General features: G+C 43.5%; 2 protein-coding genes and 1 pseudogene across 2 annotated transcripts; all 3 read left to right on the top strand.

The window, feature by feature from the left end:
* Window positions 1–7,605: 7,605 nt before the first annotated feature.
* On the top strand, window positions 7,606–8,553 carry LOC132882151 (uncharacterized). Its single transcript, XM_060915423.1, has one exon. The coding sequence runs from the start codon at window positions 7,606–7,608 to the stop codon at window positions 8,551–8,553; it is 948 nt and encodes a 315-aa protein (XP_060771406.1).
* Window positions 8,554–8,556: 3 nt separating this feature from the next.
* LOC132882152 (uncharacterized protein K02A2.6-like) lies at window positions 8,557–9,303 on the top strand. Its single transcript, XM_060915424.1, has one exon. It carries the CDS (start codon window positions 8,557–8,559, stop codon window positions 9,301–9,303), a length of 747 nt encoding a protein of 248 aa, XP_060771407.1.
* Window positions 9,304–10,107: 804 nt separating this feature from the next.
* On the top strand, window positions 10,108–12,091 carry LOC132882150 (uncharacterized protein K02A2.6-like; annotated as a pseudogene).
* The last annotated feature ends 6,006 nt before the right edge of the window (window positions 12,092–18,097 follow it).

Below are 18,097 nucleotides of genomic sequence, written 5' to 3'. Positions count from 1 at the left end.
AACTATCTAGATAAATGATTAGGAAGCATGTAAGGAGGCTAGTAATGTGAGGATAGATATAAGTTACCGTGATACAGCTGGGTTGTCAGTTAGCATGCTGTACATAGCTAGCTGCAAATCAATTGTCTGCATGCACAAGTGAATTATTTGTCACAAAGTACTTGGTAATTAAAATATTTACAGTGGAGCACCTTATACATGGTATTATTTAATAATTAATTTAAGAAAGTGTGTGCGTCCTTCTGCATGCACACACAAATCCCCAAAATATGTAACAACATATTATACACAGATCAGCCATAATATTCTGACCACTGACAGGTGAAGTGAATCACATTGATTATCTCATTACAGTGGTACCTGTCAATGGGTGGGATATATTAGGCAGCAAGAGAACAGTCAGTTCTTGAAGTTGATGTGTTGGAAGCAGGAAAAATGGGAAACATCAAGGATCTGAGTGAATCAATCAAAGTCCTTCCCATGCCATGTGGTGGCTCCAATCTCCTAGCTCTTGGCCTCTCACATAGGTAGGGTTACAGTGGGGGGCTAGTCCTCTGGTAACTGCAAGAGTTTGACTCCTCACTTACATCTGTATTGCAGCATGCCTTGCCAGACAGCAGTAGGTACCATTTTTATGATGGTCTTTGGCATGACCCAACCATGAATAGAACTCGCAAGCTCCTAATTGAGAGGTGGACACGCTAACCACTAGGCCAACTCATGGTTAGAACTGAATGACTTTAGGGCAAAATTGTGATGGTTAGATGACTGGGTCTGAGCATCTCCAAAATGGCACCTCTTGTGGGGTATTCCTGGTATGCAGTGGTTAGTACCAAACAAAAGTGGCCCAAAGATCCAAAGGACAACTGGTGAAGTGGTGACAGGGTCATGGGTATCGAAGGTTCACTGATTTGCATGGGGCACGAAGGCGAGTCCATATGGTTCAATCCCACAGAAGAGCTCCTGCAGCACAAACTGCTGTAAATGTTAATGCTAGCTAAAACAGAAAAGTGTCAGAATTAACTTTTTCTGCAGTTTGTCTTTGACTAGAGTATTTTTTTTGACACAAGTGTCTGTACTTATATTTGGGTTATTCTAGAATTCAGGGCACATTTTGCGTCTCCAAGATAAAACTTTTGTTATTTTCCACAAAATAAATCTTTATTGAATCAGTTTTGAACAATAATGCAAATTATGCCAAACTTTCACCAATAGCAATGTCTGATGTACATTTTAGACCCAATTTATCCATAAAGCATGAACTAAATGACTCCCACCCCTCCCCCCACACTATTGGCTGTCTTTGGCTCCTGAGTCATCCATTCAACTCGAATAAACATGAAGCGATTCAGTCTAACAATCTGTTTTTTGGGGCTTATTCTATTAACTGCTATAAAATCAAATGCAGAGAAAGTCTATTTTCTGTCTAATATAAAATTTCATATATATATATGCAATCATATATATATATAATATATATATATATATATATATAAAAATAAAATCAGCTGGATAGTACAGTGGTAACGCTCACTGACTACGATGCAGGAGATCGGGGTTCGAATCCCGGTCGGGGCAAAACATCATCCAGTAAGGGTCCTTAGGCAAAACCCCAAATGATATATCAGCCTACCTCAGGAATGAGTGAAGACATAACTGATAGAGTCATACCGGCTCAGACGTCGCCCGGGTCAACAAGGACTGCATCAGTTGCTAGGGAACCAGGGCAAACTGATGAGAAATGGGCTACTGGAACAAGACATCGATGGACGAGGACAGAAAATACGGATTTGCTGGAATGCTACTATACAAGCGATCCCAGAGAGAGGGGATACATGCAGCGAATGTGGGACCATTGGATACTTCGAAACCCACAATCAAGGCTAACAAAGAAACAGCTATTAGCCCAGTGTTCCAACATCCGTAATCGAAATCTACTATCACAACTAGAGATTAATGAAATACAACAACGATGCTACGGCAAGGGGGAGCCAGGAAGACAGGTCAGCGGGGAGATATCATCATCCCCACAACCAGAGATTGGGTACCAAGCCCCAACAGCTAACAGCCTCAACACAAGAGCTGCTGACCTGAGAAGGAAGATCGTGACCCAACTGGAAACCTGGAGCCCCCGATGAATACCGAAGCTGAGTTGCCAAGTACCTTCAGAAGATCTACTAGTAGATGTGAATGCTGCTCTGAAGACAATCTCCACAAGAACCATCACTGAGACCAACAAGCTGATACACAGAACAGTAATCATGGAGATGCTTGGACACAAGGTGGGCTTGGGACATAACAAACAGTATCCACCATGGAAGAGACGATTAGAGGCCAAGATAAAGGCAGCACGGAGAGAAGTTAGCCAGCTAGCTGAACTACAGAAAGGGAACATGGTGAATAAAGGGGCACCCAGGAAGTACAACTCACTCTCCATACCAGAGGCACTCGAAACTGCCAAACAGCGATTAACAGCTCTGGCCACCCGGTTGAAGAGATACACCAAGGAGGGAGAGGCCAGGAGAATAAACAAGCTGTTCTCCACTGAATCAGCCAAGGTGTACTCTCAGTGGCAGGGGAACAACAACCGGTCAGACCCACCAAGAGCTGAGGTGGAAAAATACTGGAAAGACATATGGGAAAGAAAGGCATCACACAACACCGATGCCCAATGGTTAGTGGACCTAAGAGCTGACCACAGCAACCTCCCAGAACAAGAACCAGTAACCATCTCAATGGCAGACGTCCAAGAAAGAGTGTCAAAGATGAAGAGCTGGACAGCACCAGGCCCCGATATGATCCATACGTACTGGCTGAAGAAGCTAACTGCACTCCATGAACGCCTAGCAGCACAGATGAACCAGCTGCTGAGGGATGGAACCCACCCAGAATGGCTAACCCAAGGCAGGACAGTCCTAATCATGAAGGACCCCCAGAAGGGACCCATCCCATCCAACTACCGGCCAATTACCTGTCTCTGCACAACATGGAAGGCCCTGTCAGGCATCATTGCGGCAAAAATGAGTAAGCATGTGGCTCAATACATGAGCGAGGCACAGAAAGGAATTGGCAGTAACACCAGAGGAGCCAAGCACCAGCTACTGGTTGATAGAACAGTTGCCCGAGACTGTAAGAAGAGACAGACCAACCTGTGCACTGCCTGGATTGACTACAAGAAAGCCTACGACTTAATGCCACACACATGGATACTGGAATGTCTGGAACTGTATAAGATCAACAGGAACCTAAGGACCTTCATCCAGAACTCAATGGAAATGTGGAAGACAACCCTAGAGGCCAACTCAAAACCCATTGCCCAAGTCAACATCAAGTGCGGCATATACCAAGGAGATGCGCTATCACCACTGCTGTTCTGCATAGGCCTGAACCCCCTCAGTCAGATCATCACGAAGAGCGGCTATGGGTACCGATTCCGTAGTGGGGCAACAATCAGCCACCTGCTCTACATGGATGACATCAAGCTGTATGCCAGGAATGAGCGAGAAATAGACTCGCTGATCCACACCACCCAGATCTACAGCGATGACATAGGGATGTCATTCGGATTGGGCAAGTGTGGCCGGATGGTCTCAAAGAGAGGCAAGATGATCCGGACTGAGGGGATTGACCTACCAGAGGGCAACATAGGTGATATCCAAGACAGCTACAAGTACCTTGGCATCCCACAGGCTAATGGAAACCATGAAGAGGCCACAAGGAAGTCAACCACAGCCAAATACCTCCAGAGAGTAAGGCAGGTCCTGAAAAGTCAGCTGAATGGTAAGAACAAGGTCCGAGCCATCAACATGTACGCACTACCAGTCATCAGATACCCTGCTGGTATCATAAACTGGCCAAAGGAGGAGATAGAAGCCACAGATATCAAGACTAGAAAGCTCCTCACCATGCATGGAGGGTTCCACCCCAAGTCCAGCACCCTGAGACTATACACTAAGCGGAAAGAGGGAGGCCGAGGGCTAGTGAGCATCAAGACCACGGTCCAGGATGAAACATCAAAAATCCGAGAATACATCAGAAAGATGGCCCCAAAGGATGAACTGCTAAGTGAATGTCTCAGGCAGCAGAACCCTGATGAGAGTGCAGAGGAGGAGGAGGAGGAACAGACAACCTGGAGAGACAAACCCCTACATGGCATGTACCACCATCAGATAGAGGAAGTGGCTGATATCAAGAAATCCTACCAGTGGCTGGATAATGCAGGACTGACAGACAGCACAGAGGCACTAATCATGGCAGCACAAGAACAGGCCATAAACACAAGAGCCATAGAGGCCAGGATCTACCAGAGTAGATCAGACCCAAGATGCAGACTGTGCAAAGAAGCCCCTGAAACAGTCCAGCACATAGTAGCAGGGTGTAAGATGCTAGCTGGATCAGCGTACATGGAGAGGCACAACCAAGTGGCTGGGATAGTATACAGGAACATCTGCAACCAGTATGGAATAGAAGTACCCAAGTCCCAATGGGCCATACCACAGAAGGTGGCTGAGAACAACAGGGCCAAGGTTCTGTGGGACTTCAGCTTCCAGACTGACAAACAGATCCTGGCTAACCAACCGGACATAGTGGTGGTGGACAAAGAGCAGAAGAGGGTGGTGGTGATAGATGTGGCGATCCCAGCTGATGCCAACATCAGGAAGAAGGAACATGAGAAACTTGAGAAGTATCAAGGGTTGAAAGAGCAGCTGGAACAGATGTGGAAGGTCAAGGGTTGCGTGGTCCCCGTGGTAGTGGGGGCACTTGGGGCAGTAACCCCCAAACTGGGAGAGTGGCTCCAGCAAATCCCAGGAACAACATCTGAAGCCTCAGTCCAGAAGAGCGCAGTCCTAGGAACATCAAAGATACTGCGCAGAACCCTCAAACTCCCAGGCCTCTGGTAGAGGACCCGAGCTTGAGAATGACATGGATACCACCCCCCCACCGGGGGTGAGAAGGAGACTTATATATATATATATATATATATATATATATATATATATATATATATATAATGTGTGTGTATGTATGTATGTATGTATATATATGTGTGTGTGTGTGTGTGTATATATATATATATATATATATATATATATATATATATATATATATATTAGTGCTGTCAAGCGATTAAAATATTTAATCGTGATTAATGTCATGACTGTCATAGTTAACTAGCCATTAATCGCAATTTAATCGCACATTTTTGTCACATGAAAAACCATTATAATTCTCTTATCAGCATAAAAAAGTGAATGGGCTTGCTCACCATTCGAACTACGGGGGTACACGGGGGATCCGAGATCCCCTGAAACAGACATGAGATCCCTTGAAAACATGATTTGGGAAATGTTGGGGGGTCTCTAAAATATTGGCAAAATGATGTTTATTGACATAGCAATCGTGTGTAACGGGAAGCATTTGCATATCCGAAGTGAGCGCGCGATGGAGATCCGCGCTCTGAGACAAGCGCAAGCACCCCCCCCAAGGGAAAATAAGGGACCCCCCCGAAAATATCGGCATAGTTCGAACACTGGTTGTACCAATGTTTTTTTTTTTTTTATTGCAGAGCATAACACGTCTTGTCACAGCCACTGCAAAGTGGGGCTGGAGCCGCCGATGGGAAAAAGCCGAGCACTGTGGCTCTTCGGGGGAGGGCAGAGGACTCTGGCTGTGCGGGGCGTGGCATCATGTCACAGAGCGTTAATCTCGCGATAAAAAAATTATCGCCGTTAAAATTGAGTCAAGTTAACGCGTTAATAACGCGACATTTTTGACAGCACTAATATATATATATATATGTGTGTGTATATATATGTGTGTGTGTGTATATATATATATATATATATATATATCTCCATCCCAATGTTCTTGTCAACTCTGTTAACTATGTTATAAAACTGCATAAAATCCGCAAAGACTTAATAATACACATGACACCTGCACTGAGTGGTGTCACTTCCTCTGGCGGGAAACTTCAGAAAGGCAGTGAGGTATGTTATGTTCTGTTGCTTCTTTCAGACATTCTGTCGCATGTCCCAGACCCGGTGAAATGTAAGTGAATTGTCTTGGCCAGCCCTAAGGGTCCCATCTGCATCTCATCATTGCTGAGGAGTGTGCTCCCATCACCCAATCAAGCATCCAGCCAGAGCAGGTCATGATATTTTTTAACCATATTAGCATGCCATTGTTGTGTATTATGCCTGATGTCAAGACTCTTGTCTCAGCGAGCCTACCACACAGATTTAATACTTGTGTCATTTTTAGGGCATACCTAACAACCTGTGTCCCCCCCCCCCCCCCCCCCCATCTGTCCCTCTGAGTTACATGTTGGTCCTGGGATTGAGATGCTGGCCTCTTCTGCCCCTCGGACCTGCTTGATCCATCCTGGTGCCCTGTGTCTGGTTGGAGTTTTATCGCATCGCTCCTGTGAAGGATGGCCCCATGAGGACAGTTGAGGGTTATACCTGGAGGATGCTCTGGACTCTTACAGTAATGCTTTTATGGCTGAGGACTACAGTTGACTTGCTAACTTTAGGACTGCAGTTGTCATGAACAGTTTTGCACTCAAGTTTCCATCAATGAAGAGTTATAACATCAACGAAACTGTCTTCATGTTAAAACTGTTAATGTTATAGTCATGCTGTCTGTTGTTGCCCAAATGAGGATGGGTTCCCTTTTGAGTCTGGTTCCTCTCGAGGTTTCTTCCTCATGTCGTCTGAGGGAGTTTTTCCTTGCCACCGTCGCCACAGGCTTGCTCATTGGGGATAGATTAGGGACAAAATTAGCTCATGTTTTAAGTCGTTCAAATTCTGTAAAGCTGCTTTGCGACAATGTTTATTGTTAAAAGCACTATACAAATAAACTTGACTTGACTTTCATTAATTTGAAAAAAATGTTGAGGATTTTACACCAACAGTAGATTAATTATTCATCATCTCTGTTATTGTGATATTGGAGTGTATCTCTTGCTTATTTTTTAAAAATAATAATATATTAAAATCCATTAAGTTCTGTTTTTATCCATGCCATGTGGTTGCTAGTTTGAGCTTAGCATGTGGAGTTAAGACACAAAATAGTGGAAAATGTCAACTCTGTTATTGTCAATTCTGTTAATGGATTGCCCAGTTTAACAATAACAGAGATGACGATGACTAACAGAGTCAATGCTTGAAATGTACCTGCAATTATAGAATAGGCCACTTAAGTAAAGAATGTGAGTACTTTTGCAACCTCTGGATATTTGGTCCTGGTATAAGAACATGGAATAAGTGTTAAATGGATGGCCTTTATTTTTAAAGCTGAAAGACAACTCCAGCGTTGTAGTGGATGGGAATGTTATATTGCAAATGACCTGTAGGTGGCATCAGAGGCTTTAAGTAGCAGAGCAGAGAAGCTTTGTTATGCAGAAGTAGAGTGCGGAAGTTCCTGTGTGCTTGTGTTAATGAGCTGACTTATGTTCACTAAAAAGAAGTTACTACAACCTGTTGTCCGCGTGTCCTTCACTGACAAGGATATTACATTTGGCGACGAGGGAACTGGTGAGCTCAGAAGACGCTGTTAGGGAAGAAAACAGCTTGAGAGTTCAGTGGCGCAGATTCTCGGCTAATGTCGGACAACGAGGAAGCTAGCGCTAACCGTGAAATAGCTGTGTCCATGGTAGGAACACTTACTGCGTTTGACAGTCAGGCTCAGACTTGGGAGGAATATTGTGAAGTTTTGGAGCACTTTTTTGAGGCAAATGAGATTGCTGATGGAGGGAGAAAGCGGGCAATACTGTTGAGCTCAGTAGGCAGCAAGACATACAGTTTAATGAGGAACCTGCTAAGCCCAGACAAGCCTGGTGCTAAGTCATACAAGGACTTGACTGAGCTGCTTCAGTCGCATTACAATCCAGAGCCCAGTGAAATAGTCCAGAGATTTAAGTTTAATTCAAGGACTAGAGCAGCAAATGAGACTGTGACAGAGTATGTGGCGGTGCTAAGAGAGCTGGCACAACATTGCAATTATGGAGAAAAGCTGAAAGAGATGCTACGCGATAGGCTCGTGTGCGGCATTGCGGATGATCATATACAGAGAAAACTGTTGGCGGAGCCTGAGCTGACATTTGAAAAGGCCTTGAAAGTCGCGCAAGCCATCGAGACAGCAAACAAGGATGTGCGTGACCTCCAATCACAACCAAAGACGCTGGACAGTACTGTAAGCAAAAGTGCAACACCATTGACAGTGCATAATGTGGGTACAAGACCTAAATGGCGGGGCAAGGATGCTCCATTAGCTTGTTATAGGTGTGGGGGTGAACACTTAGCACGGGACTGTCGGTTTTTAAACGAAAGGTGCCATGGATGTGGTAAAAAGGGGCATGTGAAGATGTGCAGGTCCTCTCCTCCTACTGATCAGCAGAAGGCTAAGGGGGGAGGGAAGCATAAGAATTTTGTTAAGGATGGAAAGGATAGCCGAAAAGAGAAAAAGCAGTCCACACACCATATCAGCGAGTCCTCTGATTCACAATCCAGTGATGAAGAATTGTTTTCAATGCACAACTTAAAAGATTAAAAAATGGCAAAAGTAGACCCCATTACCACACAGCTAGACATCAATGGGAACATAGTAAAGTTCAAAGTGGATAGAGGCTGTAGTGTGACGATTTTGACAAAGACTGAGTATGGCAAGTTATGGACAGCTGGAAATGGACAGGAGCTGCAAAACTGCTCATTGACTCTGAAAACATACACAGGTGAAAAAGTCTCTATACTAGGGATGGGCGATGTAACTGTAACGTACAAAGACAAAGTCAAGCAGTTACCAGTAGTCGTGGTAGCAGGAAGTGGACCAAACCTGCTAGGCCAGGCATGGCTAAGGGATTTGGAAATGAACTGTGTACATGTCAATAAGATAGAACTGCCTCAGCTGACTTTACAGAATGTACTAAAGCGGAATGAAGAGGTATTCAAAGAGGAACTGGGGACCTGGAGAGGCCCGCCAGTAATAATATACATAAAAGAGGGCATTGTTCCAAAGTTCTACAAGCCCAGGCCAGTGCCCTATGCCATGAGAAAGAAAGTAGAGATTGAGCTGGAAAGACTCACCAAGCTAGGCATAATTGAACCAGTGAAGTTCTCCAAGTGGGCAGCACCAATAGTGCCGGTGTTAAAGCCTGACAGTTCTGTGCGCATCTGTGGAGATTACAAGCTCACAGTAAACCTAGTCTCCAAGCTTGAGCAGTATCCAATACCAAAGTTGGAGGACTTATTTGAGAAGCATTTTTCAATGGTTGATGGAAGGTCTGGTGGCGGGAATCCCTAATGTAGCGGTATACTTAGATGACATCTTGCTGACTGGCTGGAGTGACCACGAGCATCTGGAGACCCTGAACGAGGTTCTGAGGCGGCTACAAGAGGCAGGTCTTCGACTCAAGTGCAACAAATGTGCCTTCATGGAACGAGAGGCCGAGTTCCTTGGACACAAGGTGGACGCATCAGGGCTCCATCCTCTGCCAAACAAGGTAATGGCAATAAAACAGGCACCAGCACCAACTAATGTCATAGAACTAAGAGCTTACCTAGGCCTACTCAATTACTACAACAGGTTCTTGCCAAACCTGTCAACCTTGTTAGCTCCCTTACATAGTCTGTTACGAAAAGAAACACAGTGGAACTGGGAGGATGAGCAAGAGAGGGCTTTTGAGGAGTCTAAAAGACTCATGCAGTCGTCAGAGGTGTTAGTGCATTATGACAGCCATAAAGACTTAATACTGTCCTGTGATGCATCGCCTTATGGAATGGGGGCAGTGTTGTCACATCGCATGCCAGAGGGGCAAGAGCGACCCATCGGCTTCATGTCAAGGACACTCACAGCAGCGGAATCAAACTACTTGCAACTGGACAAAGAAGGACTGGCGGTGATGTTTGGCATTCAACGCTTCCATAAATACTTGTATGGAAGGAGGTTTGTCATTTGCACAGACCACAAACCCTTACTGTCCCTCTTTAATGAGATGAAAGCAGTGCCACAAATAGCATCCCCTCGCATTCAACGTTGGGCATATGAGTATATGAGAGCATATTGAGAGCATATGAGTATGAAATTGTCTAGAAGCCAGGAAAACACCACAGCAATATGGACGCTCTGAGCCGACTCCCTCTGCCTCAGCAGTCCACAAAGACAGAAGAGGAGGACCAAGTGCTGATGATGGAGGAGGTAACGCTCGTGTCAGCAAGTGAAATGAGCCAGTGGACACGCAAAGACCCAGTGCTGTCCGGAGTGGTGCAGTTCGTCCAACATGGCTGGCCAACGCAACACTCAGACCCAGCTTTTCAGCCTTATGTTGTTAGAAAAACAGAATTAAGTGTGCAAGATGGGTGTGTGTTGTGGGGGTCATGTGTGGTGGTACCTCCGCCAGGTCATGAAGCCTTGCTACGCCAGCTGCATCATGGTCACCCAGGAATCACCAGAATAAAAGCATTAGCACGAAGCTACTTCTGGTGGCCAAAGTTAGATGCTGACATTGAAGCAGTAGTGAAAGGATGTAGCACATGCCAAGAACATCGCAACTTACCTGCTCCGGCACCTCTCCACCCTTGGGAGTGGCCGAGTAAACCATGGCAGAGGCTACACATAGATTATGCCAGACCTTTTATGGGTCATGTGTTTTTGATTCTGATGGACGCCTATTCCAAATGGATGGACGCTTACGTGGTAACCTCAGCAACTTCAGCCATCACAATTGAATGTCTGCGGAAGAGTTTCAGCAGTCAGGGATTACCTGAGATGATTGTGTCTGATAACAGCTATGTTTTGTGAGTGCTGAGTTTAAAGAATTCATGAGTAAGAACGGTATTGAACACATCACCTCAGCTCCTTACCATGCTTCTTCAAATGGCTGCGCCGAGAGAGCCGTTCAGACATTTAAGTCCATGATGAAAAAGGCAGGTGAGGATAGCATCACTACCAAAGTTTCAAGAGTGCTGTTTAGTTACCGCATTACCCCTCAGTCCACCACGGGGCTGTCACCTGCTGAAATGTTACAAGGCAGGAGATTAAGATCTACATTAGACCTAGTGCATCCTGACCTTAGAACCAAGGTAGAACGGAAGCAGTGTGTTCAAAAGAAACATCATGACTGGCAAGGATCAGAGAGAAGTTTCCAAGTGGGAGATGCAGTGATCACAAGAAACTTCAGTCATGGGCCTAAATGGATTCCTGGTTTTATTACCAAAGTCACTGGACCAGTGTCTTACAAAGTCATGCTAGGAGATGGAACCATAGTGCAAAGGCATGTTGACCAGATACTTGCAAGACCTGAGGACAAGGACTTAATAAAACCTGAGATCACAGAACCACCTCCAGTGCCTATGTCATTAGCTGATGCTGCGGCAGTGTCAGAGAACTCTGCGGCAGCGAGGGATAACAGTGTGCCGGGAGGAAATGTTCAAGACAATACAAAGCCATCAGTGACGGGCATTCCACCCCAGACACCATAAGTGAAGCACCACCACAACAATCTGTTGTGCCTGCACGACGGTCTCAAAGGACTGTGTCTAAACCTAGTTACTTGAAGGACTATGAATGTTGACTGAATTGAAAAAAAAAATTGCATTGATTGCCATTTTGTGTCATGATTAGCTTACTGTTGAGTAGGTGACACTGTTGAATGTTAAGGTGGCTAGTTTAGTAAGGCTGCAGAATAATTAATTAATTTTCCATTTATGGGTTTTAGGTGGAAGTAATAGCTTAAGGGGGGAGGAATGTAGTGGATGGGAATGTTATATTGCAAATGACCTGTAGGTGGAATCAGAGGCTTTAAGTAGCAGAGCAGAGAAGGTTTGTTATGCAGAAGTAGAGTGCCGAAGTTCCTGTGTGCGTGTGTTATGAACTGACTTACGTTCACTAAAAAGAAGTTACTACAACCTGTTGTCTGTGTGTCCTTCACTGACAAGGATATTACAAGCGTGTCACATTTCCTCCCTCTCTATCATTTATACTATCAAACACTGCAAACACATCTGCCATGAAAAGGGGCTCTGTTTCTGTCAGAAGCATTTGTTTTAATGTTTGTTATGTGTGTGCAGCCAATAAATCAAAAGAGCCAACATGATCTGGCTTGCTTTTTTTTTATTTAAATTTTTTTTTTAAAGTTTGGAACAAGGAGTTGCTTGACGGGTCTGACAAGTTGTCTTTCTTCTCACACTCCTGTCATGCAATGAAAACACCATGCCCTCTTAAACTGAGTCATACATTTCTGAGCAAGGTTAAAAATTAAGCTTAAGTGCAGAGCTCTGTTGAAGTATTAGAGTGTATAAAAAAAAGTGGTCATAAAAAAAAAACATATCAGCAGGTTTTGAAATATTCAGTCCAGTCCATCTGGCACCAACAACCTTGTAACTATCATTCTGATGTTTATCTGACGCTCTTTGACCTGCATCTGCATGATTTTATAGCCTGCACTGCTGAGTTCTTGTTTGGCTAATTGTACGAATAAGGACTTCAAACTGAAGTAAATTACCGTGTTTGATTGTAAATAAAGATGTCAAGCATTCAACGTGTAACTACAGGTGAACCCGTCATCCAAAACTAGCGAGTCTCACATTCTTTTTATATTCATACAATAAATTAATGAACGTTTCTCAGTTGCAGGCTAACAGCTCTTCATTGTGCAGCAATGCAGAACTGAGAAAACAGTTGAAGCCTTTCTGAAGGCACACTGTATGGACAGCCGCTGTGGGATGAGTTGACTGTGTGATATTCCAGCTGACTGTGAACCTATAACTTTGGCTTCAGCATTATCTGGGAACAAACTGCTCTTAACCTTTACCAGCTACAGAGGTTGCAGGCGGGTACCAAACATTCAGTGCCATATGCCGCTTTTCCACTACAAACGCGGCTGAGCCGTGCCGTGCCGAGTCGAGCTGAGTCGGGCTGAGCGGGGCTGTTGGAGTTGCATTTCGACTACAACCGCGCTGAACCGTGCTGGCTGGAAGTGGGTGGACACATTGGGTGGAGTTAGTGAAAGTGGGTGGACGTCACGTGATGTCGTTAAGCAGCGCAAACAGTGACATCAGTGACAGTGGCGGAACAAGTCAGAGCCGGGCCGGGGGCGGGGCAAATGACCGGGCCCTTTATTAAAGCTTATCATAACATCATTTTAGGCTACAAAATGTCCGCAACTGCGGTGATTACCAATTTCAACACTACCGGGTGCAACTATGTTATTTAGTACATCAAGTCCTTCAAACGAACATGTAACTCAGAAACAAAAAGCATTAGGATACTGTACATGGCTCATAATAAAACATCAATAGCCTATACTGCGCACATTATTTGAAGGGCATACGAATGAGCGCTCAGAGTGGTGACAGGAAGAGTCAGAAATAAAAGGAGGGCGGTGCAAACCTCACTGAATGCACTGTGTTTACCAATTTCAACACTACGGGGTGCAACTATGTTATTTTGTACATTAAGTCCTTCAAACGAACATGTAACTCAGAAACAAAAAAACATTAGGCGACATACTGTACATGGCTCATAATAAAACATCAATAGCCTACTGCACGCATTATTTGAAGGGCATACGACGAGCCTTGCGCTCCGCGAACTCGTCCACGATGCTCTGTATGTCACTGATTCAGTGAGCTTTTAAGCGGTAGTCTCACGACCCGGCTAGTAAACAATAAACATGGAGGACATGGAGTCGTTAGTGTTGCTGGTCTTGGTGCTGTGGCTTGTTGTCACCGACAACGCCAACAGATACTGGCAAGAGCGTATAGATGAGGCGAGGCGCATAAGGCTTCAGAAATTCTCGTAATTCATAATTATTCTCCTTCTTCCGGGTTTGCGGTGTTTACAGATCCCAGCACGCTCGCGGGGCGTGTGTGGGCATGTGAGGACACGCCTCCTCACCAATCAGTGCACAGGGGAGTGTCTGCTCACGCCCCCAGCCTCAGTCGGCACGGCTTGGCTCGCTTCAGCCCCACTCCAAAACGGTGCGAGTTTTAGGGGCTAAGCAGGGCTGAAACGAGCTGAGTCGTGCTGGTTTTAGGTAGTCGAAACGCGAGCCGTGTCGGGCTGAAGTGAGCTGAAGCGAGCTGAAGTGAGCTGAAAAAGGGTAGTGGAAAAGGGCCATTAGTGTTTGAACTTGGTGCATAATGTCCTGCTGCACCACACCCAAGCTTGCAGTGCATGCTTACAAACGCATTGACATTCATAGCACAACACTCATGACTGGGTTGGGTCATACCAAAGACCATCATTAAAAAAATGGTATCTACTGACATCTGGCAAGGCACTCTGCAATACAGATGCGAGTGGGGTGGGGGGTCAAACTCTTGTGGTTACCAGGGGACCAGCCCCCCACTGTAACCTGTATAACTGTATAGGCGAGATGCCAACAGAGATCAGAGTTGCCCAATGCACCTCAAGGGCCTGGTTAGTACTGGGATGGGAGACTGCCTGGAAAGACCAGGTTCTGGCACAGGAAGGACTTCTGACAGCAGCTGTTGACCACAGTGTCCCACCCAGAGGAAGGACAATGGCTTCAGACCAGATGTTTATGGTCAAAAATCTTTGATGCAAGAGCTTCTAAATAGTTTCTGATGACTAAGCTACATGGATATTAACTTAAATTATGTCGCTGACCCACCCATTGGGGCTTAGGACCCAGCCAAATTCCAACCCCATCAAGAAAGTGTTTGTCCTATGAAACTCATTGTCCATTGGACAGAAGTAAAAGTAGAAAGAAAGATCTATTGGTAAGAACAAGGGATTCAATTCCAGAGTTTGGAAAGTACAGACATACTCGGATGGATGTGTCCACCTTCCTGGTGTTCAGTCTCATGGAGAATGGAGTTTATTACAAATTAAAGAATGTTCTCCATTTTACATGGAGCCTCCATGTAGACAAGTGGGTCTACCAACAGTTGGGCTACCCAGTGGGTCAGGGCAATAACACAGTGGTCTCTCTATTGTGAAAGCACATACTGTAATCAATTCAAGACAATCTTATTTGTATTGATATATTATGAATCATATATTTATTGCTAATGCGCAAACCAGAGATGAAGGTGGCAAGGGAAAACTCCCTGAGACAACAGGAGGAAGAAACCTTCAGAGTCTCACGAGGGAATCATGCCATGAATCTGTCCACCAAACATTTTTGAGTATCTGAGGGAAAATCCATGTCTCATTACTGACCTAAATGTAAACATACGACTGTTTCTGTTTCTGTGCATGAAAAACAGTGGTTCAATTATAGATTTGGGATTTATTTTCCTAAATAATGAAGCATACTTTTTTATGATGAAAGAAATGGACTGATATAATAAGTTTTTACAATCACCACATGTTTATAGAAGATCTTACACAGTCATGTGAAGATATATATTTTATTTACCAGCTGGGAGGTCCGTATCGTGAAATACCATGACTGAGGTCTTGAAAATACTGACCAAGGCCTCTGGGCCGAAGTCAGTATTTTCAAGGCCGAGGTCACGGTATTTCACGATACGGACCGACCTTAAGCTGGTAAATTTTATATATATATATATATATATATATATATATATATATATATATATATATATATATATATTTTTTTTTTTTATCAAATTCTAACAGAAAATGAGAGCGCCCGAAAGGGAAACTATATTTAGAACAAACCTGCTACAAGCTTGTCAAAACAATTTGCACAGCAACATGTTTAGTTCTTTGCCAGGTATGTCTTCCACCTTCATTTAGGTTTTGACAGAACTTCCCAAAGACATTGAGGTTGTAGGTCGTCTTTTTTGTTGTATTTTCTGCCCTTTGCTCCTCAATATATTGCGGGATTTGCTCGGTGTTAGCAACAGTTACAGGTTTTTGGCTTTTTCCTGAAATGTTTTCTTTTATTTCATCTTCATCAAGGTAGTAAAACTCGCTTTCGCTGTGAAGACTGTTATTGCTATCCATGCTGTAAAATTAATGCTAATATACTGAGAAATGCGAAAACAAATGTTGACAAAAAAATCACTACTATGTTTGTTGTTGTTCTGAACGAGCGAATCGCCAAAGGTCCAAAACCGGGGCTCGGATCATAGGATTCCGGCCCTCTCGCAAGCCAATCAGAGTGCATGATTTGATGGAAACCGGACCGCGAAAAAAATAAATTAAGTTTATCTTCAGGTTGTGAATGTATACATCACGAGTGAGATTGCCCCACTGTGTAATGTTCTTTATATAATATGGACACATCCACACAAAAAAATATGCAAGTTAATCAAAAGAATTTTAATTTTGAACCGGTTCACCATTTTGACAATGCACATCAAGTCAGCGGGAAAACACTGGGAGTGACGTCATCGGAGTGAAATATTGGGAATTATTATACATACATAACACTTCTTTGATGGAATAAAAATGTGTTCTATTCCCTTCTAGTGGGTTTCATTCATTTGGTTTGATAGTATGCAATATTGTTATCATATTGCTTGTCCTACATGTGTTATGCCACCCTACCCAAAGGAAAATGAGCGTTGAATATGGTTTACAATAGTGCATGGTTGTCAAGACAACATGACGTCACACATTAGAAATGTAAAACTTCCATGCTAGCGAGCGACTGTGACAATTTGTAAACAAACATGGCCGCCAGGTTTGCTTCATTAAATACGGAAGATTTTGAGAGAATTTTGAAAGAGAAAGATGCATTGAACACCTGAAAGGAGTGTATAATAATAATAATAATAATAATAATAATAATAATAACAACAACAAGTGCTTCAAGGCAAAACAAACCTCATCCGGTAGCACTTATGATGAATATGAAGGACGATATTGTGAAAAAAGGATTTTGACCTTTTTAGTGACTTTGACTTTGACCTTGACTTTGACCTTGTGTGTGAACATACTTGGCCAATAAACATGGTTCTGATTCTGATTCTCTGCTGCTCTCAGCCAATCAGAACACACCATACTGCTGTCAGCCAATCAGAACACACCGTACTGCACTCACACCATACTGCGCGATTGTTACACTCTTACATTCTTACAGCACGATGACATAGTGGCTAGCACCTCTATATGAAGCAGTAGCCATAAATTCCTTGACCAGATGACCCCCAAAATTTTGGAGGTTCTATTTGAGACCAATGCCCATCTATCCTGAAAGTTTCATGAAGATTGGTCCAGGCATTTTCCCGTAACATCATTAACAAAAAAACAATATATTCCATTCTACTCATTTTTGACTTGTTCAGTATCATGCTAGCTAAATAGAATTTATCTGATATACCACTCAATGCCAGCCAATATTATTTAAATATGTCACTCAGATCCGTCCTGTATTTCATGTGAAAAATATGAGTTTTTCAACATGAGAAAATAAACTTCATATCTTCAAGCCAACATTTGATTTTCTTTTTATTATACTGACACATTCACAAAGTACCCAAATTTATCAAAGAAAATTTATCATTGATTTCCTCGTGAGTGACATATAGAGATTTATGTCACGGTTTTGGTTCTCCATGTCCCTGATGGAGCTCAGATGAAAAATATGATTGGCATATTTCCCAGTAAACATGAACTCATGTCCATATAACATTTATTGTTGACTCATTCAAAGCACCACGGGGAAATCCTTGGTTGTATAAATAGAGAACCATGTGACTTACAGGAACAGAAAGTACAGCTCACAGACTTCACAGGAAAGCAAAACTGTTTCTGACTGGCTTTGACATGAATTGAGTACATTTTTATTCTTTATATCAGTCACACAATATTCTCAAATTAAAAATATTCCACAGTCACTAAAGTCACTCACACGGTTAATTATCTCTGAATATATAATTAAAGAATACAGTTTCTTGATCACTGAGATGAAGTTAAAGATAAGGCTATAGATGTGTATTTTCATCATATACACTTAATTTTTTTTAAAGGAGATAACGTGATCAATGCTGTTTTGTTCTGAAGAAATGGTATCTAATGGCGCAGCAGGTTTGGTCTTTAAGGTTAACATGGTGTCAGTTCATTTGTTTAAGTCTGGCACATAAACCCAGTTTGTTCTTCATCCTGTACTGCATGTCCTTATTGTTCAGTATGAGGCATGTCTGGACAGGAATGAAAA

Source organism: Neoarius graeffei, chromosome 2 (genome assembly GCF_027579695.1).
Source record: "Neoarius graeffei isolate fNeoGra1 chromosome 2, fNeoGra1.pri, whole genome shotgun sequence".
Taxonomy (NCBI): domain Eukaryota; kingdom Metazoa; phylum Chordata; class Actinopteri; order Siluriformes; family Ariidae; genus Neoarius; species Neoarius graeffei.
This window is presented reverse-complemented; position numbering and strand designations above follow the sequence as displayed.

Coding starts and splice junctions, on each gene's coding strand:
- LOC132882152 (XM_060915424.1), top strand. CDS start 8,557: ATGGCAAAAGTAGACCCCATTACCACACAGCTAGACATCAATGGGAAC.
- LOC132882151 (XM_060915423.1), top strand. CDS start 7,606: ATGTCGGACAACGAGGAAGCTAGCGCTAACCGTGAAATAGCTGTGTCC.